This window comes from Ischnura elegans, chromosome 6, assembly GCF_921293095.1.
Source record: "Ischnura elegans chromosome 6, ioIscEleg1.1, whole genome shotgun sequence".
NCBI classification, from domain to species: Eukaryota; Metazoa; Arthropoda; class Insecta; order Odonata; family Coenagrionidae; genus Ischnura; species Ischnura elegans.
Genome location: NC_060251.1, coordinates 57387715 through 57407505, shown reverse-complemented (window position 1 = coordinate 57407505; position 19791 = coordinate 57387715). Strand labels below are relative to the sequence as shown.

Here is a 19791-nt window from a genome sequence, read left to right as displayed (position 1 = left end):
ATATAAAATAATCAAATTTTAAACGCTGAATACAGTTACACTTTTAAGGTTGAATTCAGTTTCCCCTACATGCCCTAAAAAATTCAACATGATGGCGTAAGTAACAGGCCATGCGTCCCTCTAACGTGAAATTCTGCATTAAACGGAAAAATTCCAAACCCGACAAACGTATTCCTTTAAACAAACTGATAAGAAGGAATCTACCACCGTATGTTCACCAATGAAATGCGTTATAAACGGAAATGAGATATCTCTTTGCGTCTGAGCTTTGAAAAAGTAGTTTTTTTTACGACAGCGAATCAAAAGCGTCAAATATCACGAATGTAGCTGGCAAATTCCAAGAAAACGACGAAACACTTTTTTAAGCTGGCAATAAAAACTTGACGACTCTGCCGTTTATCTTCGCAAGGCTATTCCTGAGACAATAACCCAAAAAAAAACGCCCAATAAAAATGCCTTATTGATTGCGGAAATCGTGAGCGTCATTTCCACGCGCCTTGAGACATTATAGCGTGAGAATATGTGGGAGTCACAGATTAACGCCAAGACATGGGCATCCGGCTGATCATTTTCTCGAAACGAAACAAGTGGAGGATGGAACCGGATGAAAATTTAAGATAGATTAAGCATTTTAATTTTCCACCAATGACAGATGTTCTTTTTATTTCTCCGCCTGTACAATTATCCAAAACGAGCTCCATGCTAACCTAAAGACCTTGCGTTTTCCCATAATCTATGCACCGGCACTCGTAATTTCGTGGAGCAGTTTGGAGGCCAGTCGTCGAGAAAGTGAAACAAATGATTGATTGAGAAAAACAAAGCAAAGAAACGAGAGATACATTTGTCTGACAAGAATAAATAATCAAGAATTGCGCAGCCGAACCTTTCTCCGAATGAAAAACTATTGAAAAGGACGGCCACTTTCATTTAAAAATAAGTTTGTTAGTCACGACGGTGCATTAATTAAACGGAGGAGATTAATTTGAGTGCCATGAGCGAGTGCTGCATTTTCTCGCTACCTGCGGAGCGCAGTAAAAATATTGTAAACATTCGAGAGGATTTATTTAGATATCTGTATCGCGTGCCTTGTGAATGGAGCACATCAAGGCAGGTAGACCTTAATATTACAGAGAACCCCGCACGATTTATGAGATTAACCGTCACAGTAGACATCAGATAAGCAGCCTCAGTGATTCGATGAATGCAAACATTTTCCGAGGTTGGCTAAATCTTGGAGAGAGACGTCCCTTTTTTCAATTCACCGAAATTTTCCGCGACGCGCAATTCAAAAGAATGATGTTAAAACGAAAGAAAGGCGAGACCGCGGAAGTAATTAGCGAGATTTTTTTGAGTGGAATAAAGAACGTAAATAGCATTGGCAGAATAAATCAGTAGGTAAACACATTCAAAAAATAATTTTTACAGCATTTACACGAAAACAGAACGGCGAAGTGTTGCACATGGTGGGCGAGGAGGGGCAACTTCTAGGTAAGATATGGAAGAGACAGATGGTGTGGATGGAGCGAGTAGTGAGCGGGGAGGGAATGTTGAGAACGGTGTGAGAAGGTAGAATGTTGGGTAAACGAGGGAGAGGAAAGGAGAGAATAGGATTTTAAGATAGAACGAAAGGGAATAGGCCGCATTGTGAATTTAAGAGGGAAGTCCATGTAGGGAGGCGAGGCCGCCAGAATAGTTCTAAAATACTCCATGCAAACCTACCTTAATCGGTTGAATATTTTTAATAACACGAAAACATTGTTTATTGAGTGAGTCCTCACACATTAAGCGAAAAAAAGCAGAAATTTTGGCTCAAGATTATGGCGTGAGTTCAGAGAATACCTCAGAGATAAACAATGTCATGATACTGTGAGTCAAGCGAAAATGATATCTATATTTTCGGGAAAAGGGGGCGTACTATTTGTTGCCGGGAACAATGAAAAAGGAAATGAGTCACGAGAGATATTTGGAAGATAGTGACGAGCAATGTTTGGCCGGGGGATCTCACAGATGCGTTATCTGCAAAAACTTATCTAGTTTCAAAGAACTGGTTCAATCCATTAAATGTCACGAGGAGATAAAGGAACGTCATGGCATTTTTACGGATATCAGGATAAGAGTATGATGAAAAATATGACAAATTATGGTTCAAAATCGCGGGAAAATAAAATTATGAAAATTAAAAACAAATAACCCGAAGAAAATTTCCAGCAACTCCTTGCATTAGAAGCTATAAAGAACTATATTTCCAATCACGATTGACGACGAGTGAGTAAAAAATTATCTCCAGGCGGAATTGAATTGTACGAAAAATTCTTGTATTACAGGATAGGTACATGTAACGCGAATAGGATATAGGGACGGACAAAAATTGACGCATCATTGAGAAGCCAGCCAAAATAAAGACATAAAAGATTCAAGGAATCGGGTCAAGGAAGTTCAAAAAACAATCACAACATTTTTCGGAGACTTTTTAAATGAAGCACAGGGACATCAATTATAGGAGGATATTTATGGACTGGTTGACATTGATAAGCAATAAACGCTAATCATCACACACTTATCTGACTCGAATAATTAGCATCTAGGAGGCATATCGTCGTACTGGGAGGACACCTGACATATTCTCCGACGGATAATAATAAGCCTACTTGATACCAGCGTCGTGATTCTATGGCCTGAGGGACCCATTTAGGTATTCCATAGGTAAAAATACGAATCGCGACTTCATCCTTGTCCTCGTTAGATAGCGTAGGTAGGACAGCTGGCTCTATTCATTAAGGTCAAACGTTGTGGCTACCTTTCTATCACACCCTATAATTCACGAAACTAGGTTTAGAATCGAGCAAAGGTGTTGAAAACTTTTTAGTGCATATGCTGGACCATTTTATCAAGGTAAGACAAGAGAAATAAGCTTGAAGACGAGTGTTTTGCTCAATTGAATATTGGCGAAAGGTTATTTTGTTTTAGATATAATTACGAATAAAACATTCAAGAAGTCATATTTGGTTAAAGAGTTGTTTAGTTTACACGGATATGTTAACAAAATACTTTTACACACTATTCTTTCAATCGGGACATGACAATTTTTAAGGATTATGTTTGGAATCAGAGAAATTAAAGATATAATGTTTTCACCGGTGATAATGATCGAATAGACCCAATCCAAGAACTCCAGAAGTGGCTATTAAGCCTAAATATTTTCGTCCCTGGACGCATTAGAATTTAATACCCACTTGTTGTTTGTATTTGGCCGGTGCCATTTTTGGAAAAAATGACCTTAATTGATGAATGCTAACCTCAAGTATAAAAGAGAAAAATCCATTTCAGGAGCTCATAGTGGTATAATCGAAGGTGATAATGATTAAAAATAGAAAAATTGAACAATAAACCTGCCAATATTAAATGAACAAATTACGAAATTAAGGCGACAAAGCCAATTGAATCACTCAATTATTCAGCGGATTTTTTTACCAATAAAAGCTACATATGGGGCTGCAAAGACACTCATAGCCAGAAAAACAAGCCATTTAGCTATTGGCAAAATACATACTAAAGGAATTGCTATTATGTACGGCGACCATGGCTTAACGTTCCATCCGACGGACAAGGTGCTTTCCTTCAAGTGTCCACCACAAAGCATTCATGCTGGAGTCGGGAAGTTTCTGAAAAACCTCCTCTACCGCCGGGATTTGAACCCGGATTAACGCGGTGTGAAGCCAATACTCTAATCACCACACCTTGTCAACACGCCAATTCACTTAATTTTTCAATACAGAGGGCAAAAGAATTGAAGCCATGAATTCAAAAACGGCACAAGTCTATTCGGTTTGGACTCTAGGATGGGAAGTATTGTTTCTCATACATATTTCGCTATACTATAGCTGTTTCGTTATTTTTTTGCATATAAAAGATCTTAATGAATGAGAATAATATTTGGCAACATATGTAGATCACAGGAAAAAGATGTAGCGATAATTTAATGTTTTTGGTGATGCATCGAGAAAGCGGTTTATCCGAAAACCACGCCAAATGGACTTATTTTGGAACATAAAATTTATTTAAACTTCTATACTTTTGAGCCATGAAAACTGTAGGAATCTCCAGTTAGTTCTGCCACCTAAAGGTAACAGTATTCACTATGATAATATATAGACTGAAAAACCTGTTTGATAACATTCAATCTCTCTTTAGAGTGTGGGCAAAAGTTACCATGGTGGGCCAAAGTACGGTAAATCTTACGGCAATGCCCACCATGGTTTCGACACAAAGTTCAGCCGAAAACGGTGAGACTTGTTTTGTTTTGGAATTCACAGCTTCAGTTGTTATGAAAGAAAAAAAACAAAAGACATGCGTTAACTTACATGGCGATCTGCACCGAAGACGGGATAGGACCAAAGGACCGTGGAGACTCCCCCTTGCTGGTGCGGACCGAGACTGCTGGAGGAATTGTTGGCGGTTGGTGGCGGCAGGGTCTGCATGGCGACCACGTCGCTGGACGCGGCTGCCGACGCCTCCTCCCTCTTCCTCAGCTTGCTGCGGACGAGACGGAGCGGTGTAAGGACTGGACCAACCATCTTTCTATCTCTTTCTCTCTATAAATGCTATCGGAGAATCTTCCCCTTCCTCCTCTTTCGTACAACTAATCGAACTCTGGATCGAAAGATGTCGACGATGAAGACGACGCGCTCGAAGAACAATGTTTCTCCCTAAATAATCTCAGCGAGAAGTTTTAATTCAGGCTGTGGAAACGATTTGTTTTTCTCGGAAGAAACGATCGAAGAACTTCGGGGCCTAGCGTCGTTTTTCGCGGGGAAAATACGACAGACAACACAAAACCCTGTAGGCAACGAGTGGCCGATATAGAAGGTCTTCTTCTCGTAGAATAAACCTCTTTAGTCGGAGCACACTCGCTCTCCCAAATAATCCTTATGATTGCTTCGCCTACCACGGCCCGCAGCCGAGAACTCGGATATGAAGTGGCGGCTGTCCCGCGCGCTCTTTATAAAGACGCGCGCCGGCCTAACCCCCCCTCTCCCTCTACCCGAGTTCACGCATTTCTCCTTCCTCCCGAGAATCAACGTTCTCTCAACTTCCCCTACAACGTTCCCTCATTCTCCCATTCCTCACCCACACGGCTTGCGTTTGCGCACCGGAGCCATCTTCCTCTCCTCCCGCGGATGCGTCACGGTTCCCCATCCTCCGCGCGCGCGGGAAAGACTTGCCAATCCCATCCCTCGTAGCCAATGGCGACCTGCCCGTTCTTCTGGGAAGGGTCACGCGTTGTGTTTTATTACGCGCGAGAAGAGGATGGGCCCGAAGTCTGCGCGCACGCGAGAAAATCGTTGTCGTGTTTGCTTTCCGCTCAACCGATTTATTTCGTCTTTTTTTCTTTGTTTCGTTATTTTTTTTAATAGCGTCGGATCAGGTTTTATCTCTCTTTCTATCCATCCACAAACCCATCCCTGACGCATCAGAGCCCATGTTTGCCCTACGACTTCGACGAGCGATTCTGACGAAGAATTTCAATTGTATAAATTGATAGAATTTATAAATCGACTCAGGCGTCGTTGAAAACCCTGAAGGAATAAGTATAATGTAACAATGAATCAATTACAACAAATGAAACAATCGACAAAATGTAACAATGAATCAATTAGAAACTATCCATCGCTGAAGACAGCTGATTATCTTTTCTTTAACCTATTTTTCGATCAAAAGTAGGTATTATTTCTTACATAGAAGCACATGTTACATTTTACGCTGAGCTTAGGGTAAGCCTTTAGATCTCGAAATGTGGACGACCATCGACCATTGAAAATAGGTATCTCCTTGGTCCATAACTTCAATCGACACTGAAATATTTCAACATTGCATCAACGATGTCCAAAAGTAAGGATTACTATATTCACCGTTCGACGCATCGAACAATGCAAACATCGCACGGATATGTATAATGAATAGGTTTGGGCGAATTGCACGCTAGCGAGAATTAATCCCCCAGTTTGATTTCAGATCAACCGTTTTGTTTTTTTGTTTTGTTTTATAAAAGCGTCGTATTAGACCTTATCTCTTCCCCTCTTCTAGCAAACCATCTCTGACGCATGACAACTTCGGGTTGACCTATGGGCGATTTCTGGCGTCACGTTTCTACAGTACAATTCGATATAAACGATCGCCTCCAATTTCGATGATCGAATTAGAATACCCTAATAATGAAATAGTTCCATTCATGGGGTTCGATTTTGATGATGGAATTAGAGAACCCTAATAATGAAATAGGTTCATGGTGTTCTTTTGCCGATAATCGCCGAACGTTGATAGTTCAATTACTTTGCACCATTTGAGAGCCGATTACTTATCCTGGACACATACTATTGCTCATAAAGGAGCACATGAGTGGTAAGTTACAGCGATTTGCCGATTTAAACTTAAAGAAATACGTTAGAAAATAATCGAAAATCCAAGACACACAAAAACTGATCACCAACGAATATCATCGGTAATTTAAAATAAAGAGGACAATACAAAGAGTTAGTAAAAAGAGATCTGCATGGTTGATTACTTTTATCGCCACCAAAAGTCACCATCGCATCATGAATTATTTCCTTGGACTATCAGGCAGAGTAAAATTTGTACGACAAATTGAATCAATCGCTGCTATTCCTGAAACATTTGTGGGTATGGATTTTCCTTCCCACCCATTATTAATGTTTGATTTTAACTCCATTTACTTTACAGTTTCTTTCATTTGATATAAAACATTTCATCGAAGAAAACATTTTTATGACTAATCGCAAGTAACTTTCATGTGGTATTTAGATTTCCCTAAATATGTAGTTATGCTGCGGTATCGCATGTAATGCAAACTAGTGGAAGATATTTGCTGAAATTCTCATTCCTTTACCATTTCGTCGTAATGGCATACCAACGAAAATTATAGACGAAACAAGTACACTTCCCCTTACATTACTTTTATGCGCATCATTAGCTTCAGCTAACCAAGCCGACATAAAGTAAAAGGTAACTTAACAAAATAGGACATCATATTATTTTGAGGCGGGGTCTTTATAAAAGCGCGTTTGTTTTTGTTTACTATACGAAGAAGTTCCATGATATTTCGTCTGAATCTATTGAATACATATTCGTTTTCGAAAGAATAAAGTTTAAATTTAATTTATTGAATGAGCATGAAAACTAGTCATCTTCAAAACACCCTCGAGATAAAAACGAAGGCATTGCACACATGTTGGTGGACGACTGCTTTGATTCATCGAAATACCGATCAAGCCAACAATCACAATGAGGTCGGTCACTAAGTCCGCGGTCGGGAAAATCTTTCTCGTGTTTGGTTAAACCACTCTATCGCTTTATTTACGTTTTTTTCAGTTTTAACAGCAACAGCTCAGACCTTATCTCACTCCAACCCGACTCCCACGCATCACCAACGTGTCATCCCCCTCCTTCGACTCATGATATCAGGTTTTCTATTCGGATTCACAGCGCGATGACGTGAGAAGCGTTGAAGATGAGTTCGGGAAAATGATAAAAAAAACAAGTATAAGCCACAGCGTCGACGTCACACTCGAAATGGGAGCGAAGGGCGATGCGAAAATGAAGCATAACCCGTTTCCAGAGAGAACAGGACGGAGAGTCCCCCAGTGGGCGGCGGTTTGAGGAAGGGTAGGGAGGTCGTTAGAGTGGAAAATTTGGAAAATCCGAATCTCCACGTAGTTTCGCGATATTATAAGTCGGCGCGACATCCAAATAAACGCGCAATGTTTTGGTAACGAATATTATCATATCGGATATACACTCTGCTCTTCAGTTCACGGGTTCAGTGGTTGACACTAAGGTTAGGTAGGAGACAGGAGCGGATAATTTGGCAAAAACCGAATCTGTACGTCATTTCGCGATTTTTTAAAAGTCGGCACGACATCCATTTGAACGCGCAATGTTTTGGAAGCGAAGAGCATTGTTTCGGAAGTAGTACACGTTGCCCATCAGTCCACGGGAAAATAAGGAGGGGTTGAAACGAAGGATAAGGAGGAGATGGGAATGGAAAATTGGGAAAATCCGAATTTTTTCGTAGTTTCGCGATTTTTAAGTCGTCGCGACATCCACTTGAACGCGCAATGTTTTGGTAGCGAAGATCATTGTTTCGGAAGAAGAACACACTACCAACCAGTTCGCCGGAAAATAAGGAGGGGTTAAAACAACCACTGGAGCCAAACTCTCTAGGCTATTTGCCTGGAGAAAGACTATGTTGTGCTATGTTTTTGTGGTGAGAGCAAGAGAGTTTTAGGACGATTCGTGAGGAACGATTGCAGGAAATAGGCGAGCTTGAGGGAAAAGAAAGACAAATAAGAATGTTTGGATTCGCGATCAGAGGAGAGGAAAGTGTGTTGTTTCTGACGTATACATTTGTAACCTTGATGAAACGGCTTATTGTTATAAACAAGACTACGTAAGCACAGAGCTAATTTCAATGCTAATTAAAAAGATGACGTCGATTGCTCTGTTTGCATGTCATAAATTAATTTCCATACATAAAATTGTGACCTATATAAAAAATGTATGAATCATGTCAAACGTCACAGTACTACACATAATTTCTGGCTATAAATTATGGCAAGAGATAGAGAGTACATTACGCATCGGTTTTTTCCATAGTATAACTTTATAGTATAACTTTGGATACAATTAAAGACTCAAAACACCGTAATTATGTAATCATATTAGATTTAAAATCACGCGTAAAAGAAAAAAATACGAAGTAGTATTGAATATATTTTTATGAAAAAAAACACAACGAATGCCAATACTAATAAATTCAAAGCTACGATTAAGACTTAACAATGAATAGAAAGGAACAAGGTGAAATTCACTTAGAATTATTTTCGCATATAAATGAAGCTTGAAGGCAAATTCTTGAAATAAATGCAGAAAAGGGGTTGATTCACAATAGCAGAAATGGGAAGCATTTGTTTTAAAACTTCCGTTACACTGCGGAGAAACTTTTTGAAGCGCAGTTGACTCGTAAATGACGTCACGAGCGAAACACAATTGTGCATGTCACACCTGTATCGAGGAGAATGAATTTGAATACGAATTGCTGCCAGTCATAATCGAAATTTTCGAGATCAGAAGGGGAAGGTTAAAAATTATTCGACACCCACCGAAGTAAGGCAGATCTACCCAAACCAGTCCCATCGTAATTGCTTAATCTGAGCACTCTAAGGTCAGAATGGCATATAAGGAGGTTGAACGTAATATGGCAGGAATTTCCTTATGCCGAAAAAATAAATTTCTGGAGCGAAATCCAGTAAACGAACTTTAATTTATGCGAAAAAATTGTAGCACAATGCAATTGTATAATGCAATTTTAAAAACAGACGATTGCTTAAAATGTTTTAAGTATATCCACGCGGTGATACAAGCCGGCTCCAACGGTCTGAATTTACAAGATTCCGGCTCTTAAGGCATTATATACTCTTGGCACAATCATGTGTGAACTCCAAACTTATAACCGTGAGAGGTTATTTGATCTATGACGAAATTTTAGCTTTAATATCTCTTCATATTTAGCACCTCCATAGTGCATGGACGCATCTTACTAAAATTTCTTTTCCAAAATTGTAATATGTAACGTATGGCTTTCAATTAAAGAGTATTTGGTAGCCTTTATTATTTTCCTCGCCCTTAAGATATTTAATTAATCGCGTTGCGAAAGAAATAATTATTTTTTCAGAAAAAAAAGCCGACATTTTCCTCTCGATTGCAAGAAAACGCGTGGAGATACATCCAAGTCTCTTTAAAACAAACTTATTGGTCGCGAGAAGGGTCAGATATAGGAACGGGGCGTCTAAATAAGAGCTTATGACTTTCCAACACTCGTGGACTGGTCTAGGGCGAGCTCTAGCCTCAAGTATCCAAACCAACCCTCTGGTTGAAGCGGTGTGTGAGAGAGGAAGCTAAAAGAACGACGCAGAAGCATATAGGATAATTCGCATGGAGGATGGACTGAGATTGACTTAATTATATGGACTGCTACGAGGTAAACTACACTACCACTGGTAGTAAATTAACCAGCCAACTAACCTATTTCTAAGTCCTAACGCTGCCGTTATAGTCTCATATCAAACGTGGATAAAACGACTTTGTTAATCTAACTGTAACAGAGTCTATCTCTGTTCTACAGCAAATTAAAGTCGGTAGAAAACATCTCCGAAACCGAATTTTCAGTTGTCTTTGGCAAATCAAAGTAAAAAACATTAGTAATTCTGTTACCCGAACGTATCGTTTTCTATAGTATATTTCCCCTAGTTAATTATGAGCTTTCTGTCTTCAGTCCAGAACTTGTTGTCTTCTATCACTGTTTATTAATGCCAGTCTGCGTGTAATTAAGTATAGCTACTAATTTCCCGAAGATATTGAGTCCGAATGGAGACTATTCAAATGACAATTACATATATATCTACAAATTACTATAATTATTATTATCTGTGAAAAACTGTAATTAATTCAGTTAAATTTAAAACCATTTTCAAAATCGTATTAATTCGTGGTACGTGGGAAAAAAAGGAATAAAATACTGCACGTTGAAGTCCTCTAGCAGAGGTAGTTAGCCGGCGGGGGTGTATAAGAGGACTTCCTCATCTTTTATGGCCTGGTCCAGGGCCGAGGCCTCGAGTGATGTTAAAGAGTCCTCGGCACCATCGCCGACCATCCATCTTCGCCGGGAGGAGAGCAGAGACGAGGAGGTGAAAGTGAATACCGGTGAGCGGCGCTGTGGTTCTTGCGGCACGACCGGAGGTCGATCGCCCTTGGCTGAGCCACACGGTGACCGCTAAACGCCCCACCGGTTGTCGGGACGGTGACATATATCGGTCGGCAGGGGAAGCCGATCTCCCTCCACACTCGCACCGCCCACCCACACTTGTTTTGAACCGGTGAATACATTGTGCAAGCGTCGGCGGTGGCAGTGGCTCAGCGAGGGGGGTTTTGGGGGATAACCCCCCCGAGAGCTCAGACAATTTTTAAGTTTAATCTATTTTATTTATTTGGATTAATATTGCTTATAGAATAGTGTAAGGATCAATAAAATATCCCTCATAAGTCCGTAAAACTCACCATTTTTAACCATTTATCTTTATTTTTTCAGGCGGAGGGCCCTCGCACCTCCCGTTTACCCTGGCAGGTATGCCATACTCCCAGACACCCCAGTATTAGTTGCGCCTGAAACCCCCCCTAGCCTTAATTCCTGGCTGCGCCCCTGGGCGGTGGAATTATACTAGGGTTTTTTTGTGGAATTAACCCATTATGACTCAATGTTGAGTCGAAGCAACGTTAAAAATGTATAAATTTTTCAGTTCTGTTCAGGAAAGATTTACACCACGTGTTCTTTTGTGCTGTCAAGTTTAATGGTGAAATATGTAGTAGCCACAGTAATTATGATTGAGTAGAAAATGTTCACTTTTTTAAAATGAAACTTCTTGAAATTTTATTTCTCCGAGAAGCAGCTCTGGGTTAGAAAGAGTAAAGTGCTTTTAGGCGATGATATTATAGCAATTTGTTACGAAAAACGGAGCAGAGTTTCAATTATGTTAGACGAATTAGGCCCGCCACGCACGTTACGATATAAAGGGTTATCACATAAGAATCGTGAGGTTTTGATAATGAAAACAGAATTACCTACAGTTTATTTTTGGATTTTGATTTAGCTAAGACAACTGAAAACCTGGTTTCGGAGATATTTTTCCTACCAACTTTAACTGACTGTAGAACAGATGGACTTAGAATGCTGTTTTTCCGCGATTAATAAGAGACCATAACGGCAGGGAGACTATAACAAGATTGAGAAATAGGTTAGTTGACTGGAAGTGTACTCTACTAAATGGTGTATGCGTTTACTAACTGATGCATGCCTTAACGCATGTTTATGAAATATCCTAATGTTCTAACAGCATGTTTTGCATGTTCTAGCTTCGTAGGAAAATTTCTCCTTAAGTAGGATATAGATTAATCCCATGGCTTATGTGTCATACGTAGCGTACTTGTTGCTTAGTGCATTTTCGTGTGAGTAACTTTTAAGCCTCTCGTGCATGTTGATGATGGTTAATCCCCTGCCAAACAGCCCTGTAAGTGGTTTTCAAGGAAATATGTAGATGTAATTGTAATATGGATATTCTTCATTCAGACTTAGTATTTTTTATCTAATTAGCACCTATTGATTACGCGTAGACTGGAATTAATAAACTATGCCAGAAAACAACAAGTTCTTTATTGAAGACAGAAAGTTCATAATCAATTAGGACTAAGAGGTAAAAAATAGTGTAGAAAACGATGCGATAGGTTAGTACGACACCATTTGTTTTCTACTTTTACTAGGTGCCTTGCAATGCTTTTTCTATACAGTGGAGCGGCGTTGGTTCAGGGAAACAGTCACGCGAAGAAGTGACAGAAACGGTAAAAATCGAACACACTGTGGTAAGTCAGTTGGCTCGAAATAGAAGCTCATTCTTCTGCGTTCCTATGAATAAGGTCTCCGTTAGGCGAACAGCTGTTAGGGAGTGATTTATAAAGGTGACTATTTGATTGGAACATTACTAACGTAAAACCCTTTGCACAATTTCTGTATAAGTATAAGGAGCCTTATAATCTGTCAACAAGAGGAAAAAATAGAATATCACTCATTACGAGTTTATTAGCAACAGTAGTAGAAGTATTGAGTCATTATTGTATTAATCAGGCGTAATAAAATGACTAAGCCATTTATTATTTTCATGGATTGTAAACAAAACTGTATTCTGCAATCCGGTTCCTAGTATCATATTTAGCCAATTAAAATATTGGACTACAACTTTCTTGAACCAGAAATAACCAACCATATGGTAAGAATGATTTTTTATACATTTAGCATATTGAATATTCCAAAATATTCGTCATGCATCCGGTGCTAAACGTGTATTTATTTTATAATAAACCTTTGTAATAATAACTGGGTCGCAGGCTCTGGTTTTTGCTTCATAAGTTTACTGATGCAATCGCCACAGACAAAACACCTTTGTCTATAAAAACTAGGGCTTCCGTTCTCGGCTAGAATACGGGACAGCACAAGATCATGGATTTCTTTTTCCGAAAAATGAGATTTTTAGATCAAAGATAAAAAACGAAATCTATTTTCTGAATGAAGACGTAGCCACTACAGGAAAAGAAGACCCAGTAATCCCATAACCTTCATCAATTTATCAGTTTTTGCAGATTTTTATTGCCACATTGTTTTGATCGTCTCGTAACTGGTATTAGTAAACAATCACACAACAAAAACAAATAACAAATTCCTGATCGAAGGACAAAAACGTGGCCTCCTGTACTCGCAGACACAACTTTCACGATCATCGGGGATTAAGGGCAAGGATTTGCACTCACTTATTTAACTTCATACTATGAAAGAAATATTGTGCTTTCGCTGGTTTTTACAACATTCGTCCCAGGAGATGTCTATTCTGTAGGAGAAAGAAAGATGCCAATTCACCTTTGCCGACATATTTTTCTTTCTTTATAGTCAGTGAGGCCAGTAAAATTTTAATAACATTATAACGAAAGAGAAACTTCGTTTAGAGACAAAGACAGGGATAATACTCGTTGAACGGTAAAAGCTGCTGGTCCTCTGAGTAGGTTTCTATCCATTGAAAACCTTTGTCTTCGAAAAATGCGTTCATCGTTGAAAGGATGGCCAGGGGAAAATGGATAAAAGTATCATTGTTTATGATGACGAAACCATAGCAAACAAAAGGCAATCTGACACAGAATACGAGATGGGAACATAAGTCCTCTCATGGCACGTATATGACTTGATTGGTAGAATGTCCGTTCAAGAATATTATCGTGAGTCTTATTTTCATGTTTTTTGTCTGTATTGAGGTAAAATATATAAGGTTCACTCCGCTAAACACTTAGATTACTCGATAACTATTATTGTGACTTTTAACGTAGCTTTTCGTGAAGGGGCTTCCGTAGCATTATTTTCAAAACGTATATCAGTATAATATCAGAAACGAAAACCGAGTGGACAAATGAAAAAGATGGACTATAAAAATCAATGCTATTATATTCTAAAACTATAATACTAATGCTAAAAATATTCTAAAACTAATGCCAACAAATTATACGTCCTAAAAGTACGGTGCCATTAATAATGATGATGTGATCATGGAGTTGTATAAAATTTATTTACTCACCTATTTCGGGTCCATCTATGCATGCTCGTGGAATAATTATCCAATACATATCGGAAAATATTATACTTAAGTATACTTGACATGCGTAATCCGACTTATGTTGAAATGTAAAATAAATAATAGCCAATGCGGTGATTCGGGAATGGTGAGAAGAAACCAAAATATGCCTAAGAGAGTTGGTCTTTATTTACTACACCGTTTAGCATCGGATACTCATATAGTATTCGAAGTAATATTTAAAGTAATACATGGAATATTTAAATAAAATCATCTCGGTAAAGGGATTAGCAATATGAATAGCCATTAAGTAGAAGTAATGATCGAGAAGCGATAATCCATAATCATTGGCATCGACACGCTAGATGAAAACTATCACGGAATTTACTCTCAGGAAAAACCGACGTAAGACAAAGACGAAGAGTATCAACTACCTACGATAGGAACTGCGAAACAATACCGAGAAAAATGACATGTGCTGAGATAAGTATCAAAAGATAGTCCACACGTAATAACAAAATTTCCCCAGTAAAGGAACGATCTGATACATTGAATGGTGGAAAAAGTAGTATTTACGAAGCACCAGATTACGATCGAACGTTTTGAAATCATTAATCGCTAATGATAAAGCTCGCAAAACGATTGAAATTCATCTATCCTACTAAATCCACAACGATTGACGCTTCATGAAAAATTTCACGAATCTTCGACAAAATGTGTTAAATATGTTGTTAGGTTTAAAACATAAATCGTTTCTAAGGAACGAAATGAAATACACATCACGGATTCAGAAAAGTGACTTTGTACGCAGTCACGCGAACATGTGCAAAGTTAAATACACCACGGTTTAAATTCGCCATGAAAAAAAAATCATTTGGCTTAGTCGGAATTCGAACCAGGATCTCTCGTTTGCCGGTCAAGTACGCTACACTCATTATTTTGGTGATGTAATGGGTAGCAAACCTGACCGACAATTGGGAGATCCGGGTTCGAATCCCGGCAAAGCCAAATGATTTTTTCACGGCGAATTTTATCCTTGGTATATAAAATAAACTATGTTCATTATCAGTGATACTCATTGCGAGGGTCAAGTTGTTGAGCACAGGTTGAAGATTACCTAATCGTTAATGTCAAAACTGTTTGAACTAAGGTGATGCCAAAGCACATTGAAAGAAAGATTACGGGTCATATCCGGCTCAACGATACAATCATATAACCTGGAGGACATGGTTAAGCTAAAGCAATTTCTTGCGGAGATTCATGCGGAATGTAATGGGCCGCCGTTCTCTTCCGGAGAGGATAACCGTCGAGCCCAGACCGGAGGTTAACCAGACACTTTTATACTTAATAAGTGAGAAATACTGCCGGAGTCTGTGCTCTGCTAATTATCGCCGCTCATAACAACTCAATGAGGCGTAATGTGACTTATTATGGACCAGATAAACTAATTATGCATTCCTTCAATCATTGTAATGGCTTAAGATCAATGGCGAAATGAATTTTACAGGACTTATGATATTATATCAACGTTCAGGCTTCGCTTGGTAGAATATCTATAGAGCGAAATAACTTACGTTTTAATGTTCCATATTTTATTGACTCTCTTTGATAATGACTATCTATAAGTTGGAACCCAGGGTCGGATAATAAAGTTTAATGGTATTCAGATTATTAAAACCACTTGTCTATTTCCACACACTTTTATTTACACCGACCATGGTTCCGGCAACTTGTGAATCCTTGATAATGGCTCAAGTTGCCGAAACCATGGTCGGTGTAAATAAAAGTGTGTGGAAATAGACAAGTGGTTTTAATAATCTGAATATCAAAGATTTCCACCGTATCACGCCGGATACTGTATCTTTTAAGTTTAATGGTACTTTACAAGGGAGTTATATCGCACTATAGACTTACGATAGTTTTAATGTCTCTAAATACAGAATACTATCTTCCTTTCTACTGGTTAATCTAATTGTAAGAAGAAATTTGAGTATGATCTTAGGTTTTCCCGGCGCGCCGTATCAGTTGCAAAAAGTTTCTCGGGTTTTCCACCGGTTGCTGTCGTCCATGTCTCCCGAAGTTTCGATCCGCGACTCGCTGATCATCCTAGGGGGGATCTTCCGAATGATCTTTCTTCGGAAGATCCCCTGAGGATGATCAGCAAGTCGCGGATCGAAACGTCGGGAGACATGGACGACATCAACCGGTGGAAAACCCGAGAAACTTTTCTGCAAGAAATTCGAGATTTTCTCAACGAATGACTATTCCAAGTCAAACAACGCCATTTGAAGTCACAGCGAACCAACAAGCGCTCTTAATGAGTATCCAACTCCAGGGTTACACTAAATTCGGTTGTTTATGAAAAAGGTTTAAATGCGAACTACTGACGTCATCCACATTATTTTTCTAGGAAACCGATAGAGGAAGATAATTTACTATTCCCACCGCCGATTAGCGCGGAAGGACGACGGAAGATATTAGAATCACGCGCTTCGGGCGTGATAAGCCCCGAAAACTCTAGCGAATCCGGAGATTGACGGACGGGATACTGGGAGGAGTCGAAGTTTGACATTGAATTTTCTCGGCGAGGCGTCGATCGCCGGTCGCGCTGCGCAGAAGTGATTTCTACGGGCGAGAGGAAAATTAAATAAAAAAAGCGTGGGATGGAAAGCAGCCGGAGGGGTATGAATGGGCCGAAAGCAGGAGGGAGGAAGGTCACGCACCCCACAACTGCAACGGCTACGCAGCACGCGATATATCGATGTTTCCTTAGCTAGAAAAAACTACCACTCGGCCTCGAAGTGACAAGCTATAATGGCCGAGAAAGAGTTGTTATTATTATTGTTATTATCAACAAAATTCGCCCTCTTATCTTCAACTGTGTGTTATTCCATTTTAAGGTTTCTTGGTTGCATATTACTAATACTTATAACATTTATTTGTTTACTTTTCACAAAAAATATTTATAACATAATATTGAAATAGTAACATATTAATTATTTATTCAATGAAATAATTATACCATAAAAATAATATAATAAATAATATTTAAATTTTACAATTAATTTAATTAACCTCAATTAATTTTGTATTGCATGATAATAAATTTTTATGCAATAATATTTATTTAAAAAAATAAGGCGTATAGTTAATACTTTTCAAACCAAGAAACATTATTATTATTTATTTTCAGAGGGTTTTTGCAAGTTTTAGGCGAACTACGGCATACAGCAACCACTCTAGTCTTTTTATTCTGAGTTAAAACATTTTGTAACTATTCAACATGTGCATATTTAAAATTGCTGCTTTTTGAATGGTAAGGAAAACATTTTTCCGGCAATGCGATGTTTTTGAGACATTGATGCATTGAGTGATGCATTTCACCTGTGTCAGAGGTAATAATTGGTATGACGTTTATTTTTCTCTCCTACCTTGATGTGCAGATTTCTATAGAAAGGTGCAGTTATTATTACTATTCTCGAATGTTTGCACTTTCTCAGCTTACACCAACTGGTAATATTCACCTATTTTAAAGATATATTAGGATTAGAATCGGATGTTAAGGAAGAGAATCCCTATCCTTCATTGCCCGATCATATCCGGCACAGGAATCTCCTCACAATTTGGCCTTCGAAGTAAACAGCTTTTTTCTCGAGATAAATCAGGTGTTTTTGAATTCCCTGGTTTTCAATTTATTTTTGAACCATTTTGATGACACTCACTCCGCAGATATTAATGGGTGATATTAATTATATATATAATAATGGGTGAATACTGTCTTCTTTCAATTTCCAAAAAAATACTATTTCACCGGCCAGATTTTGATACTTTTGGATATTCTTTCTTTCCGTGGACTATTATTATTATTGTTGTTGTTATTAATATTATTATCATTATTATTATCATTATTAAAATTATTATTAAAGTAATCTACCGGTTTTGGTAGTTTTTTATGATTTAAAAAATTGTACAAGTCTCCCCTCCCTATATTGACTCACCTCTTCAATTTTCAATGTGGCTTACTCCCTTTCATTCCATATAGAAACCCTATTCTTTTCCCTCCTCTCCCTCTTTTACCTAACATTCTACCCTCCAACACTGTTTACATCATCAAATCCCCGCTAAGTACTCCCTCCATCCATACCTTCTGTCTCATCCGGATCTCATCTAAAAGCTGCCTCTCCTCACCCACCACGTCCAGCACTTCATTGTTCCTCTTCCTCTCCGCCCACTTTATCTTCTCCATTTTTATCCGCACCCAAATTTTTTTTTACTAATTCACTAATTCTGAACTTTTTCCATACTTGGTGCAATTATTTGTCCGTATTATCAGATGAGACAATAGGGACCACGGCAACAATTTACTCAAGAGGAAGCAGAGTTAAGAATGGATAAAAAAACGTTTCAGGGAGATGTATTGATTTTACGCCATCAATTTTGAGTACATTTCCGTTAAGCAGTTAAATACTTCATTTGCTATTTACATTGTTTTCTTTGCAGGCTGGGCTCAAGAAAAGAAAAAAAAATATTCTCCCTTCACCCAGCTCATGTTGTCGGAGGATAATGTTCGAGTTCTCACCTTCTGTTGGTGTTAAAATTCCATAAGAAACCAAGGATAAATAACTGTGATATAATGACTAGCACTTGATGAACTAGGAATTAGAAGAAGACAGTAATTACAGGTGGATAATGGAAAGAAGAAGCAAAAATGCACCAGTGGGAGAGCACTGAACTCTGAAGTTTATGGTGCTGTAAAATCAACGAATCATATCGAAAGAGAGGACGCTTGTTGAAGTGACGGCAAGGCTTTAAATCATAAGGAAACAACTTTCAAATTATAGACTAGGAAAGAGCTTTGAAGACAAATATCAATCATGGAATTATTATTTTACGAGGTGAACCGCCTATAGGCAGATCAGGGCCATCTAAACGATGAGGACAATAGTCAGAAAAAAAAATTCCAGCTTCAAACTACGCACTGCGAAATTAGAATTTATTTTCATAGGATCAAATGCCAATTTATCAATAAGATTTTTTGTCCAGAAAACGCATTAGCTTACAGTAATAATAGAATTCCTTTCTTCACCTAACAAACAGACTTTAAAAATTCCAGCTTCAAATTACGCACTGCGAAATTAGAATTTATTTTCATAGGATCAAATGCCAATTTATCAATAAGATTTTTAGTCCAGAAAACGCATTAGCTTACAGTAATAATAGAATTCCTTTCTTCACCTAACAAACAGACTTTAAAAATCGTAATGCAATAAAAATTCGTCTTATTTAATTCTTTCTAAACCGCAAAAAACTAAGACATTATTTCCTGGATACATTTTAGACACAGGTAAATGCCAGTAATGACTTGTATGAACACGTCCAGAACATTTTAAGATAATAGCGTAAGTTTGAAAAGGAGTAGTTCCTGGAGAAAAAATGATAAAATATTGGCGAACGTAAAGAAGTGATGCGTCATCTTAAGCTCTTCAAAATGCGCCGAAATCAAAATTGATACCACCCACGGGAATAATTCAGGAACAGCTTACGGGCACTTCGG

General features: G+C 38.4%; 1 protein-coding gene across 5 annotated transcripts in view; it reads right to left on the bottom strand.

The window, feature by feature from the left end:
- Positions 1–19791, bottom strand: part of LOC124160746 — a 526295-nt gene that overhangs the window by 5172 nt on the left and 501332 nt on the right. For all 5 annotated transcript variants that reach the window (XM_046536753.1, XM_046536748.1, XM_046536750.1 and 2 more), the window contains exon 5: positions 4362–4533. In XM_046536753.1, coding sequence (XP_046392709.1) covers positions 4362–4533 — 172 coding nt within the window. The remainder of the gene's footprint in view (positions 1–4361; positions 4534–19791) is intronic.